Source organism: Apodemus sylvaticus, chromosome 9 (assembly GCF_947179515.1).
Source record: "Apodemus sylvaticus chromosome 9, mApoSyl1.1, whole genome shotgun sequence".
NCBI classification, from domain to species: domain Eukaryota; kingdom Metazoa; phylum Chordata; class Mammalia; order Rodentia; family Muridae; genus Apodemus; species Apodemus sylvaticus.
In genome coordinates, this window is record NC_067480.1 from 9,905,010 (window position 1) to 9,920,610 (window position 15,601).

The window sequence follows — 15,601 nt, forward strand, 5'->3', positions numbered from 1 at the left end:
ACATTTCAAAATTTGAAGTTACTAATTTTACAAAAATTATCCTGATACCTGTGAAGTTTTCAGCATCCTAACATGGTATAAAAACAGTAAATTCCCTTTCTTAGACAGGAAGACACATCGATGGATACAAAAGCAATAAGACCTTGTCAATGACATTTAAGCAAATCAAAGAGAGAAGAGGACACTCCCAGTGATTGGGTTTGTTTTTTTACTTTCAAAATTCCACATGCTGTACTAGATTTGGCTTCAAACAGATCTGTGTGAGTTCCTCTTACCTCCTCTGACCCAATCCCATACAGAATATTACAACCTTATGATAATATGGTAACAAAGCAAGGCTAACTTGGGTTTCTTGTATGTTTGGTTGGTTTGATTGATTCGATTTCTTTGGAAACAGAATCTTGCCATGTTCCCCAAGCTGGCCTTGAAAATGGTAGTTACCTTCTGGGAATTAATATCACTGCCTCCTGGGAAGTAAGGTTTTGGAAAGGCTAAGTCTGAAAGTATATTAGAGGTATAGAAAATGACATACTAGTTTCACTTAAACTTTAAAGTAGTTATTGCCTTGCCCTAATGATGACTGAATGATTACTGTCCAATGGAATATTCAACCTACATATGGGTAAGCTGCATGTTTAAAACTGCTATGCTAAAACATGTTGGCATTTCACTGCTCAGTGAGACCCACAGCATGAATTTAAAATGTAGCTTTAAAGAGCTCAGAGACTGCAGTAATGGATTTAAGTAATTCATAGATTTAATTACCTCAATGTGAACTGGCTACATGATCAATATCCAATCTCTTTCCATTTCTTAATTTAAAAAAATACATGGTTGGTCAAAGCTTTGTGCATATATCAACTACAATGGGGTGTTCTCATTCAATGGCTGTGTCAAGAATCAAATAACTTTTAGTAGGATACCCAGCATTTGAGACTTTGCTCATTTATTTATGGTGAGTACAGTAAAATTCTTCTATTTTGACAGGTATAATGCACTATTGTCAATTATCCTCTGCCTACTATGCCATGAGAACCAAGCCTTCCTATTTAAAATACAGATGCTGCACCCCTGCACCCGCAGACCAATCTCTCCACTGCTAACTCTCCCTGCCTTCCCAGCTTCTGTACTGACTGCTCAACTCTGGGCTTCCCCACAGTGAGTGTCTCCTACCTGAATTATTTCACATAACTACACTATCCCACCAAATCCACGACACTAGCCATGGCAGGATTTCAAACATTTTTGTGGCTCAATGGTATGCCAGGGGGCACCAACACCTTCTCTTCATCTATCTACGGGACATTTAGGTGATTCCACATCCTGGCTAATCTGAGTAGTGTAGAGGAGACTATGGGAATGTCTCCTTTAAACATGTTCTTCATTTCAATTAGTCATGCAGTCCAAGACTCAGGGTTTCCAGATCATGCCCCAGCTCCACTGTCTGGTTGTTGGGGACGCCCCACACTGATTGCTATGATGGCTATGCTAATTTATATTCCCAGCAAAAACATAGCTCCCATTTGCTAGCTCAGTGGTCTAAGTGATATGATCAGAGGTGTCCAACGTCTTTCATAAATGTCTGTTACCATTTACATTTCTTCTTTTGGGGAAAAAATACCAAAGGCACAACACTACAAAAGGGGGAACTCAAAGGGTCACAACCCTGGACAAGGCACTGCAGGCAATGGCTAGTGGCTGAGAAGAGACAGCTCCGCCCAGGGATGAGTCCTACAAATGGCTCTCCAGGACAAAGTGGCCAGCTCCAAACCATATACATACAAACAATTAAAAGTTTTAGCAGGCTGTATTTATTTATATGTTTATATATAAACGTGTGTGTGTGTGTGTGTGTGTGTGTGTGTGTGTGTGTAACAATAATAATAGGGGGAAGAGGCTATCAATATGAGAACAGGAACATAGAAGTGGGTAGAGGGAGAAGGCTTGGTAGGTCTGGAGGGAACAAAGAGAAGTGGAGAAAGTGGTGTAATTATATTCTTAAGTTTTTATAAAAAATATAGAAAACTGCTTAAAAATCTAAGACCTTTCTTCCTTGTGAATTGGGTTATTTGGTTTTGTGCTACTGAGGTACTTGAATTTTTTATATTTGTAGAAAATAATCCCTTTAGCTGTATGGTTTTCAAATGCTCTCTTGATTCTGGTCAGCTGCCTCTGTCTCCTGTTGATGGTTCGCTTTCTGGGCAGACGCTCTTTTGCTTTGCTGTAAATCTAGCAAACAGTTTCCTGTTGTCTATATATGGGATGAGAATTTGCTTTTGAGAATGTCATTTGCTGTGTTCTGTAACTTTTAATGTACTGTATTTCCATTTTCATTTATCTTACATTTCTCATTTAATGCCTTCAGTGACCTGTTTCTTCAGGGAAATGTTCCATTTCCATAGGTCTATGCTGTTTCCAGGGTTCTTCCTATGTTGGTTTCCAGCTTCATAGAGATCAGAAAAGATACTTTGATTTTTTTTTTTAATTGCTAAGAGACACTTTTTTGTGATATATAATCTGACCTGGAAAAAGCTCGGTGTGGAGCTTAGTGGAGAGCTCAGCCAATGGCTGCTGGATGAAATGCTCTATAAACGTCTCAGCTCTACTGTGTCCAGGACATGGGTTGGCTCCAATGTTCCCTTGTTAATTTTTCTGGTTGGATCACTGATGAATGTTGAGTGTTGAATTTTGCTATTGTTGCATTATATTCCATCTTCCCTTTATGATTTATTAGTACCTTTTATATATTCAACGAATTACTAAATTTCACATATTAAATGCCACTTTAATGTGTTAAATTAGATGCCAGCAATGTGCTCTTGCTGGCTCATATGTTTAGGTGTAACATAATACTCAGTAAGTACATTCTGAATGAATGGAGGAATGAATGAATGAATGAATGAACAAGAGAATAAACAATGCCATTATATGAAGATTTTTACCAAAGTTTTATTTTAAAATATGCATTATTTTATCTTGAATTTATCATTGCCTGTTAGTTTAAGTTTCCTGACTCAGTCAGTCCTAAGTTCACACTCATACATATACAAGTCTCTAATTCACTAAAAGCCTATAGGTTTTACTTATGGTTGTGGCTTAATCTTTACATAAGGGAACTAGTATTACCCTTGTGCCTTGACATAAACTAAAACTGTGGGCAGGCAGTTTCCAGATGCAAGCCATTTCAAACACTGGACTGAAAAATAATAAATGCAGGCAACATTCTTCCATTCGCTAAAACACTGCCTGTATAAATTTCTCATTTAGTAAAGGCAAAAATATCAAAGTTACCATTCATCTATTTGGTGCTTAGTAACAGCAGCCTACCAGGGGGCAGCTTGGCAGTGCTTGGGGCCTATGAGAAGGCTCAGTGGGCGAATGCACTTACTGCAAAAGCCTCGAACATGAGTCTGACTACCCAGAACCCAAGTCAGAAAGAGAGAAATGACTCTGGTGAGCTGTCATGGGACCTCCACGCATGTGCAAAGCAGTCCCTCCCCCTCCACACACACCACAAACACACATAACAATCATAAGCAAGTCATTCCAAAAAGTACTTTAACAACTTAAAAGGTCCAAAAGTACTAGCTTTAGAAAAATAATGTGAATATACTGTTTATATTTATCATTTTCTATTCATTGCTTATTAATATCAATAGATACTACAGAAAAACAGAAAAAAAAACAGTAATGAATCATAAAACAATTCACCACTCTTAAACTGAAGATTTTCCTTAATAGTATTCAACAAAATATATCATAGTTTGAAACTAGTTAAAGAGGTACACATCTCATAATTCTAAGTTTTACTACCAGAAGAAAAATACATGGTAATTACATTGCTTTTGTTTTTAACTTACTTTAGTACTCAAATTCAGCATTTTAGATATTTCCATTTAAATTTAATTTTATTGACCATTAAATATGACATTTTCTCGTTAAGATTCAATATTTCAGTCAGTTTTAGAGCATTATATTTATGGAGCTCCCAGACAGTTAATGTTATTTCAAGTCTACCACAACGGGCTACATCAGTGTATACGTATGCACCAGACTGGACACGTACATCAACAAATTGTATGATAAAGTGCCTCCTTTGTCCGTCAGAATATACAGAAAGGACATATTCACCAGGTTTCCCATGGCTCTCTCGCACCAGGAAGTCTCCTTGCTGCTTCAGCAGTTCTTGGGCCTCTATCCTGGGGATAGCACCGTGGTACCAGTCATGCTCCGCCAGGGGCTTCTCCCCCACAGAGATCACATCGCAGAGTTGCTAAACAAATAGGGAAAAAAGTTAGGGAAAAAAACTTATTTTTTCCTAGTAAAATTCTTCGCAAGTACTTCATACATATGTTCTGCCTTCATCGGCCAATTAAAAATTAAATTAAATCTGACATTTTCATAATTATTTAAAAAAATGTCCCCTGGAGTGGCAGGACTGAAGTTTAGTACAAGTTAATATCCTTTGATACTTTCTATCATGGACAGGTACAGGCATTTCAGGTTAACAGTTCTAACTTTATTCCCTTTATCATAAAATAAATTATTTAATAAAATTGACTAGTCAGAAAAATTATGAAAGAGTACTTCAGAAAATTCATAACAAACACAGGAAACTTGTTTTTCATTGCTTTGATTAACTCTGGAAGCACAGACTGCGCTGTGCACAATGGCAGTTGGGAAGGGGTCTTGGCTCAACCTGAGGCTGCCTCACTAATGCACACCCTCTCCTCTGCCTTGCCTCTGCTAAGCCATTACTCTGCCACCACATGGCTGGTCTTGGTTATGCAAAGCAATGGCAGATAAAGCCCTGGGAGAAACAGCTTCAAAGAAAATCAGCAGCATGTAAACACAGCACAGGCCACACGGGACAACTATAAGCCACAGACACAAGGAAGAGCAGGGCATCTATGACCTCAGGGGACAGACGCCCATTCCAAACACTGAGCTACGTGAGGGCTGGCTCCACAGCCGTCCAATCTCTGAAACTGAAGGAAGGAGAGTCAGACACACTATGGCCACGAGGGCGTTTCTTGTCTCTACTCATCCACAGGAATTAAATAAATTCAACTGGAGCATTTACACAATTATGACAGTTCTTGGCAGACAGCATTTTTGATCCTTATGAAAAGAAATTATAAGCTGTAAATAATCAGGGTTAATAATAAAATTATACATTGGGTGTAAAATGTCCTCCAAAAGCCCTATGTTGAAGACACTGTCCTCAGACCATGGCGAGCAGAGTCAAAGAAGTTAGAGTGTCTGGTGGCGCAGCCTGGAAGGACTCCGACACCTTCCCAGATGTGAAGAGTTGAGTAAGATTTTCCAGCAATGACTCAAACTAAACTCTTCTTCCTCAAAGGCCATTTATGTCAGTGCCTTGTCACAGTGCAGGAAAGTTGACCAAACATGCACATATGATGATTCAGGGGCTGATAGTATCGATCTTATAACTAGGTAGTAAATAAAAACGCATTTTAAAGATAGCCTCCACTCATCTGAATCACTGAAGAGGTTTAAAATATTCTAATCCAAGTCTAACATACCATTATCCAAAGTTTATCTTACTGGTGATAAAAAGGAAATATCCCAAAAGGCCTGAAGCATATCACACATTCTTGTGGTTATTCTTCCATTTATGACACCTACGATTTTCACATATGAACCTGATGTGGCCATTTTCATCAGTAAGCCATTTTTGTCTTTAGTGCTGACAATAGTAAAAACAGTGATGCACAAGAAGCCAGGCAGATGCCGCATTTGAAAGGGTGTGAGGCCTGTAAGAAGCTCTTGGTGAACTGATACCAAGAGCTGGTAATTCTTAAAGAAAGTAATCAAAAAAGCTGAATATTTCTTCCCCACATTCATCACAATATTTCTAAATATAGTAGTCTAAGGTTTTTGCTGTACTAGAAAGCTATTTCTAAGCCTCTCCAACAACAAAGTACCCAAAGATGAGTTCAAAAAACATCCTTCTCAAAGGGTCTTCCTGACAGGACACAGCACAACGCAAAGATGCCGCAGTTTGTTCTCTCGCCCAGTTAGCCAACTACCCAGCACAGCTACCGTTTACTTAGAACTGGAAGAGCGTGGAGAGGACAGGAAGTCTGAAAGGGGTTTCGAACATGAGGTTCAACTAATATCGAACATGTTAGAGATTGATTTGAAGACAAACTATGTTTGGGAGGAAATCATCTTGAGAAAGTATCTATTGGATCTGTACTTTGTTTTTTGTGTTTAAGAAAATAAATATATTTTATTAAAATGAGCCCTGTTATTAATGACAGCATGTTTTCACCAGTTGACTGTGTTCACTGGTAATTTTACATCACACATTTTCAACTAAGATTACGAGGAGACCGTTGCAATCATCAGCACACAGCCATACTTCAGTATAGAATACAGGAGAGTAGCATGATCTGTTTCTTATTTTAAACATTTGAAGAAATACATGAAAAAACAGATTTGGTCTCATATAAGAAAACTTGTACAATATTAATCTTAATAAGCTCTTCTTGAAAAATTATGTATAAGTAATTCAAAATTTGCCACTCAGACAATAAATTTGATGTTTCTTAACATGACTGTGGAGAGGAAATTAGCATATAGCACCACACATTTATAGTTCCTTGTTACTTTTTTTTAACACTTTAATACCTGAAAAAAATGGTAGATTAAAACTTTACTAATAGAAGACAAATGGTATTTAAAATGTATAATATTTAATTTTAACTTGTCTTGTTATGGGAATTGCAGGTTACTTTTGTACATACAATGAGCACAGAAAACTGCATGAACATGATAACACCCTCCACCCTCCTACCCCCATCTCTCACAATTCTGATTCTGTTGATAACAACCCTACCCCCCAATCTCACTGATGGTAGAAGGCTCATATTACGATTCCAACACTACAACTGATTACCCCTTAAACACAGATGTAATGCAGTTTTCAACAAAAATGCAAACAAAACATAAGTATATTATGATTCTATGTAAAAAGTATATATATACATATATATATGTATATATGTGTGTGTGTGTGTGTGTATGACCAAATTCTAATTCAAAGACTCCTAAAATTAAAATAATAGCGATGTCAATACAGTGCAGAAAAATGCCTTTAAAAGTGATAAGGATGACTAATTTAAAGCTTTTGATTTTTTATTTTAATTAAACAACAATAATTTGCATCAAGATTTATATGAACCTGAAATTTTTTGGGGGTATAGAATAGAGTTTACTCAGGGCACAGAATGGGAGTTAATGGTGTAGTGGAGGCAGAGAAAGGCAGAAAGAGAGAGAGAGAGAGAGAGAGAGAGAGAGAGAGAGAGAGAGAGAGAGAGAGAGAGAGAGGAGTGACCATGACCAAGTGGAGAGAGGGAGAAGGGGAGGAGAGCCCAAGAGGGGCAGAGAGGTGAGAGTGCCAAGAGGCGAGAGCGATGTGAGAGCATGAACCTGATTTTAAAGAATGTTTTTCAGAGTGCTGTAATTAGAGGGCCATTATGTAGTCCACAACCAGTAATACCAGTTCACAGGCAGCTGTAACATGGAAACTGAAGGTTGCTCAGCCAGGCACTGCAACAATTTTACATAAAATGAGCCTTGGAGAAAGGGCAATACTTTTGACATGGCTGGAACAGGTATCAGTAACTTTAATATGGTTTGAAAGCTTTCCAAATCAAATGAACTATTATGATCGCCAGGACACTTCAAGAGGTACAACTAATGCTGCCCAACACCTCTGCCACTGGCTTCAGAAGCAGGGTCTAGAAACAGCTCTCAGTGCAAAATGACAGCCTTGTGACGGGAAAGACACTGGATGTGGAACTAGCCCCAGGTGCGGGGAAACTGATGAAGTGTCATGTGGTTCCCTTACAAGTTAGCCCAGCACATCTAATATATCAGACACATTGAAGTCAAAGGCTAGTTTGTCTCTCAGCTAACATCAGACCATCTTTAAAAGTCCATAGTGTCACCATTAGTTAAAAACATACAGACCAATAGGAATGGCAATTAAGAATGCAATTACAATTCATTTCATTTTCTATATATATTTGCTTTACTTTATCTAAAATTAAACATTAAAACTCCAATTTTCAATAAAGAAACAGTGATTCCTTACTGCTGATTTCTAAATATTTTAAGCAAGTATGCTTCTAGATGGAGAACATGGAATTTAGAACATGCCCATGTCAAGACACATACATGAGTCCAAAGCGAGTGTGAGGAGCACGCAGGATGTCCATCATAGCTTTCCATATTAACATCAAGATCACAAGACTAATGATGTTCGCCATAGGAATTAGAAACTACAGAAGAACAGCAAACTTACAGGCTATGTGTATGAGAAGGGACTTGTTTATTCCAAAACACTTTTAAAATCTCATGCAACTCAACAGCTAAGAAAACCGAGCTTTATGGCTGAGGGTACAATTCACTGACAGAATGGTTAGCTACCATGCATGAAAAATCTGAGTTCAATCAGCAGATCCTCAAAACAAAACAAAACAACAGGGTGCAAACACATTCTAAGGGTGCAAACATTATAAATAGACTCATCTCTAAAGAACATGTAGGTCAGCATGAGTAAGTCATCTCTAAAGAACACGTACCCATGAATGAGTAGCTGCAGTGGGCAGGTGAGCTGCATGGAGATGACCCACTCTATTTTTAGGAAAACATAAAATATTGTTTAAGTGAATTAATGATTTTACAGAATTCCTTATATGGTTTAAACAGTTTTAGGAAGTTAGGATAATTGATAGCAAATTTAAGGAGATGGCTTAACTTATTCTACAAGAAGTTAGAATTAAAGAGTGGAGTGTGCCCCGCCCTTGTATAATAGTGAAGACTACGTAGGTTAGAAAGGGAGTCCAGTGAGCTTGCATGTGTTACTAGCATGTAATTGTACTTGAAGAGAAAAGTTGGATTGAGACAAGTTAGTGATCAAAGAAAACATTCATTCCAGGTTGGGTCTGAGTTCCTGGGTCTTGTGATCTAGGGGTGTGGCCATAGGTTTTGGTGTACAGTATGAAAAGACAGAGTTATGAGCAAATAATGCTAAATATAAGAACAGAGAATAGATGCTTAGCCAGTTTAGCTGAACAAGACTCCCATGTAAGACATAAGATACATCATGATATGTTTCTTGGCAAATACAAACTGTTGTCAGCTGAGCAGAAGGAAATTTAGTATTACACACTGGCTTGCTTAGTCAGTGACAAAGGAACTATGGTTTAGGGTAACAATGAACTCATGAAGAGAAAGGTAGATGAAAAATGTTTAGTTAGGTATGAATTTCAAAAGACATATACATAATCAATAACCCTGTTGTAATATCCTTTTGTGTAATGGTTTTAACCTGTTTCTGAAAAACCTGTTTCTGTAGTGATTGTTTTTAGAGAACCTGTTTCTTGTGGCTATGAGGTAACTTTTTTTGTTTCATCGCGAGAACTCTGTCTTAGATGGTAGAAAAAGCTATAAGAACAGATAAAGTTGCTAAAGCCTGCTTGTTGAAGTTTTGCTCCATCCACCAATGGTGTGTGTGTGTGTGTGTGTGTGTGTGTGTGTGCGCGCGCGTGTGTGAAGTGGCTGAAGCTTGCCATTGGAGCTTTGCTCCATCCATCCACAAAAATGCATGTATGTGTATGTATGTAAAATGTTTGGAGCCTTGTTGGATCCATCCAACATGTGAATGTTTGTGAGTGCATGTGTGTATGTATACCTACATATGTATATACGCATATATATATGCATGCACACATATGTATGAAGCTCACTGGTGTGCATGAACATGGGCTTGCTTCACACCATCACGGACACCACGTCCCCTCCTTGAATTACTGAACACATTCTCGGAGCTAGTCTTCCACAGTAGGTAGCCAATAGTATTACTCATTAAAACTTTCAAATACTACTCAGCTATTAAGAATGAGGACATCCTGAGTTTTGCAGGCAAATGGATGGAACTAGAAAATATCATCCTGAGTGAGGTAACTCAGACCCAAAAGGACATGCATGGTATGTACTCACTAATAAGTGGATATTAGAGAAAAAAAAAGTACAGAATACCCAAGATACAGTCCACAGAACTCAAAAAGGTCAACAAGCTGAAGGGCCCAAGTGAGGACGCCTCAGACCCACTTGGGAGGGAGAAGAAAGCAATCACAAGTGGGAGGAAGGGTGGAACCTGGCAGGGAAAGTGGACAGGAGGGATGGGGGCGAGGGCCGGGGAGAGGGGAAAGAGGGGGTTCTGATCTGGTATTGGGTGAGGGAAAAGGACTGAAGCCCTGAGAGCCAGCAGAAAGAATGAAAACTGGCAACCTCAGGAGGTAGGAGGTTGGGGGGAACTCTCCAGAATGCACCAGAGACCTGGAAGGTGAGAGACTCTCAGGACTCAAAGGGAGGGACCTTAGATGAACTCCCCTACAGTGGAGAGAGGGAACTTGTAGAGCCCACCTCCAGCAGAAAGACAGGGCATCAAGTGAGGGAGGGGGCTGCCATCCCACACTCAAAACTGACCCATAATTGTTCCTGTCTGAAAGAACTGAAGGGATGGAAATGGAGAGGAGCCTGAGGAAAGGAAGGCCCGGCGACAGGCCCAAAGTGGGATCCAGCTCAAGGGGAGGCCCCAAGGCCTGACACTTACTGAGGCTATGGAGCACTTGCAAAAAAATCCTGTCTGCCCTCAGGAAGACCCAACAAGAAGCTGAAAGAGTCAGAGGCAGATATTTGCACCCAACCAATGGACAAAAGCCGCTGACACCTGTGGCTGAATTAGGCAAAAGCTGGAAGAAGCTGAGGAGAAGGGCAACTCTGTAAGAGGACCAGCAGTCTCAATTAAGCTGGACCCCGAGATCTCTCAGACACTGGATCACCAACCATACACCAGCTGATATGAGGCCCCTGACACATATACAGCAGAGGACTCAGTCAGAAATGATGCACCTAACCCTCAAGGGACTGGAGGCCCCACAGAGTTTAGAGGTCAGGTGGGGAGGGTAGTGGGTGGTGGGGACATCCTCTTGGAGACAGGGGAGTTGGGAGGAGGTATGGGATGTAGAACAGTCTGAGGATAGACCAGGAGGGGAATAAAATCTAGAGTGTAAATAGATAAATAAATGATTTAAAAAAAACCCTTTTAAATAAAAATGACAAAGCACAGTGAGTTCATGCTTGAATAAAACAACATAATAAAACAAAAGAAAGTCCATGTACACACAGAGAAACTTTGTCTCAAAAACCAGAACACAAAAACTAGAATATTTAAAGTAGGTAGATAGACAGAGACAGACAGACAGACAGAACAAATACAAAACAGGGAGAGAAACAAGCCTCAGCAGCAATGTGAGGAAACAGTAGCACGCAGACAGACACTGTGGTTTGAGCGCTCAGATGTACACTGTTGATAGTGCTCACACATATACTGATGTTAGAAGTGCAAATATTTCTCTCAGTGTAGAAAACAGGCCCTTAAAATCTTACATGTAGAATTACTAAGTATATAGCCAAAAAAAGGAGCTTATATTCACAGGAGAATGAAAAGCGTTCACAGTAGCATTCTTCATACAAGTTCAAAAGCTGAAAGTTCTATCATAAAAGCTTATGTTGATGTGCCATCGCATGATTATAAACTAAAGCTTATGAAACGATGAGTAAACAGATGATATGAGAAGCCTATAAGATGAGGTGGCATTCAGCCTAGTGAATTACATATTACCACATGGCCAAACATGAATAAACCTGAAACTATTCTAGGAAGAGAAGGAAGCAAAACATAAAACCCTGCTGCTAGATGACCCTGTGAAAGGCCGGCAAGAGGCAGTCACAGGATATGAAATATCAGCAGATGGGGGTGGGTGGGGACTGAGGCCATCTTCAAAGGGGTGTGGAGTACCCTTCTGGGAGACTAAACAATCCCAGCATCCTGTGGTGATTACTGTTACCTGTGGGAACAAGGACTTGGGGTGTGGGCTAGGTGTAATGGAGGCAGAGTCCATGACTAGCTAGGCCTGCAATTCAGACTCTGGAGACCAGCATCAAAGTGCAGATCTCACTTTGTTGTTTACTACACAAGCTTATATACAGTTTTTTAGCCAACTGGGTTATGTGTATGTATACAAGAGCTAATCAGGGTGCAAAAGGTGTTGTTTATCAGAATCTGGCTCCCCTGTCCATGCCTGTAGGGGAGGGTCCAATCCCCTGAGGAGATTTCCTTGAAGGAGCCACCAGCCTGCCCTCGGGTCCTTTGTGTTGTCACCAGTAGGCCAGGAGCCACGGCAGATCCTACACTGTGTACAGGATCAGAGTATTCAAGGAGTCACAGGAACCTGTGGTACCTCGCCCTCCATCCCTCTTCCTCCTCCACCAGGTGTATGTCCACATCCCCCACAGATACATAACAGCAAACGCACTAAAACCTCTAGGTGAACAACGTGTGAGCATGAATTTTACATCTTGTGAGGTTTATCACAAGGAAACAAGCCATGTACTAATGTGGTGTATGTATAAAGGGCTTTTCTGTATGAGAAAAGATAGCATCTGACATAATTAAAAAATTTTAAATTATAATCAAATCATCTCTAAATAGCTATTCATTTTGGATTCCCAGGGTTATCAGTGCAACAATCACATTCACATTAGAACTCAAGCCCTTGGTCAGCGTGTGTTGGAGGGGAGCAGGCGGCACTCAGCAGGAGAGTCACGTGGTCACTGGGATGCTCCATGCTTGAGCACACAGATGTTAAAAGAGATAATTCATACTCTACTCTGCCCCACCATGGCAAGCCACACTGAAATGTTAATGACTAATCTAGCAAACAAATTACTTTCATTATCAAATGTCCTTTAGGATGGCAATACAAGCTAACACATCTTAAGAACACAGATGCAGTAATAGCTATTATAAAAGTACTATTTCCCTAATGCTGGTTACATTCTGCCTCCAATAGACTCCAGTCACAGAAAGTCCATAATTAGATGCATGCAGCACAAGGAACCTGTAACCTGCTAGTCCAGTTTCCCATATTCACCACAGCAATGTCAGCTACCACAGCAAGGAATGGGCTCACATTATCTCATACTTTCAGCAGCCACCAAAATGGTAGATTATTTTTAAAAAGCCTTCAGCACGCCTGTATTACAGTATGCTCTGAATACTGTTTTACTTTATCAATACTTGATATAGGTAATATCTTACTGAAGCCTCTTGGTGAACATGTGATAGCATGAATTTTATGTAAATTTTAGTAACTTTTATATGTATAAATCATTCAATACTGCCTACAGTTTCCACCATGCAATAGTGGCCTCAGAATATCCGTGGACAATGATAGAGGTCTATTGCAAAAATGCTATTTTTAGCCTCCCTATAAAATTTTGCCCGGGGGGGGGGGGATATACTACATCCATATGTAAACAGAGTCCTGTGAATACAAATGGTTGAATCTGACCCAAGTTTCCTGTTTGTGAGCATAAACATAAAACTTGGAAAAGGAAGACAGTGGTCACTAGGAGACAGCACGTAGCTACCCCACTTACTGTTGAAGAGCCGAGTACCGATTTTGGAGACTTAATTATCCCAGCAATGGAATGTCGAATAGACTCAAATTTGGATAGCCTCTCCTTTCTCTCCTGGAAGTAATAAGAAGCAGCCATCAGTAGCAGGAAACCATTGAGGGTGTACATTTACTATCTGGATATGTGTCCATAGCTCAGTTTTCTAACTATGTCAAATATAAATTTCCTGACCTAACCAACACATGTAAATTTAAAGCATTCTGCTCTTCTGGTCCCTCAATATATTGCTTTATTAGGGAAAAAAATAAGGAAAGTCAAATAGACGAAGGAAATTCAAAGATCAATTAATTATTAAATAATAGGTACACAAAAAGAAAGAGGCACAGCCCTAAGCAAGCAGCGGATGTATGGAGACTCTAAAGTAAGCAAAAATAAAACACACTTGTGAGTTTTCCACAGGAAAACATAAGAGGGAAAAGAAAAGAACCACATCAATCACGTGCCACGTCAATCACACTGTAAGAACGCGAATATTGTAAGCTGAGTTAAGTTTCTACAGGACTCACGTGACAGGATTGTGACAGCAGTGACCACGGGGAAGGACAGGCCATGTAAAACATGGAGGATGGGTGGCAGAACTTGCTGAGAAGCCAGTCAGCCTGTACTTCTCTTTCCATATATATATTTCTGAATACCACATATCACAACAGAGAAAACCCTTCTAAGTTTTAAAACCATGAGTTTACTTTACCAGTACAGATGAATGGAGTGAGTATAGGCTACAAGCCTTAGAAGGAGCAGGAGCAGGAGCAGAGATGGGCTGGGGAGGGAGCACAGGTCTGTGTGGGGGAACTGGCCTGCAGCAGACACAGGAGCACAGCACTGACAGGGCCAGCAGCTCTGCCTGCCCGCTCACTCACCAACCTTGCCTCCAGAGTCTACTCTGCTGCAACACTGCACTTGATGAGGCTTGCTGCCCCACCCTACTTGCCCACCCCACTGCTTTTAGGTCTCCTAAGAGAAGCAGGCCAATAGTTCTAACTAGTCTACGAAAATATTAATATCCATCATTTGGAACAACTTAAGATGGTCTAATAGAACATGTAATTTTTCTTTTTTCAACATTACTGTGCTAACAGGATTTCATGTAAATCACTATTTGTACATCAATTTGATCATGTATAAGACTGAAGAAAAATACTACAAGCCTTGCTCAGAGTCACAAGTGAGGGGGAGCTGGCACTTTGAAGATAGACATATCTTAGGGAATGGACTTTTAGGGCAACACATCATTCCCACTGTACAAACAATGTACAAACATTCCTTTGGGAATGTGAGGACCTGATCTACAGCTTTAACCCAAACATGATGAGATACAGATACTTCAAAAAAATATGCTAGAATGCCTGAGACAAAAAAAATCATTGAAACACAAAAATATATCAACCTTTGGAAAAGCATAGCTGTGCTCGGGATATGTTTCATTGTTAGTTTTATATCTCTTTCTTATGTTTCCTGAGTCTGCAGTAGCAAAAACTGATTTAAGGAAGAGAAACTATAGCCAGGTCAAAGGGCGGACTAGTGAGGAGTCCAGTACCAGCGGCTATGTGCAGGATGGTCAGAGAACATGTACTGAGACCATTTCAGTGGCTGGGTTTCCACTCCCCAGAGAAACCTGCGCTTTCTCCCCTTCCCTTCTGGAATGTCTACCTAGCAGCTGGAGAGGTCACCTTGTTGCTGCAGCTGCTGACAGAAACACACAATGAAAATGCTAATGCCATCTGTACAGCAATGACAGAGTCACAACAACTGCAGCAGGTACTCCGACTGTGCCTGCACACTTTTCCTCTGGGCAGTGCTCTTCCTGAGCACTAGCATGTTCTTCTGGAGTGGGAGTACTAAAAACACGCAGCCAAAAATGACATGGAGAAAGCAGAACCCAAAACTCATTTTTCTTCAAATAAGGTAAAATAAATTTCAGGGGAAAAGTTTAAGTATTGACAACATTCTCTGAACATGAACTGATTCTATGTATTCATATGTATTTGTATGTATTCTTAAGTATTCATATGTACTCATG

The 15,601-nt window shown here is 40.0% G+C and overlaps 1 protein-coding gene across 5 annotated transcripts in view; it reads right to left on the bottom strand.

Moving 5' to 3' along the window:
• The window catches only part of Fer (FER tyrosine kinase), a 306,510-nt gene that overhangs the window by 157,276 nt on the left and 133,633 nt on the right, over positions 1–15,601 (bottom strand). For 4 of the 5 annotated variants that reach the window (XR_007979418.1, XM_052192260.1, XM_052192261.1 and 1 more), the window contains 2 exons: positions 13,543–13,635; positions 4,067–4,273 (listed from right to left, as the gene is read on the bottom strand). Coding sequence is in view for 4 of the 5 variants with exons in the window: in XM_052192260.1 (XP_052048220.1) it covers positions 4,067–4,273; positions 13,543–13,635 (300 nt within the window). In the remaining variant the exon portion in view is untranslated. The remainder of the gene's footprint in view (positions 1–4,066; positions 4,274–13,542; positions 13,636–15,601) is intronic. The other variant, XM_052192262.1, reaches the window with a different exon arrangement.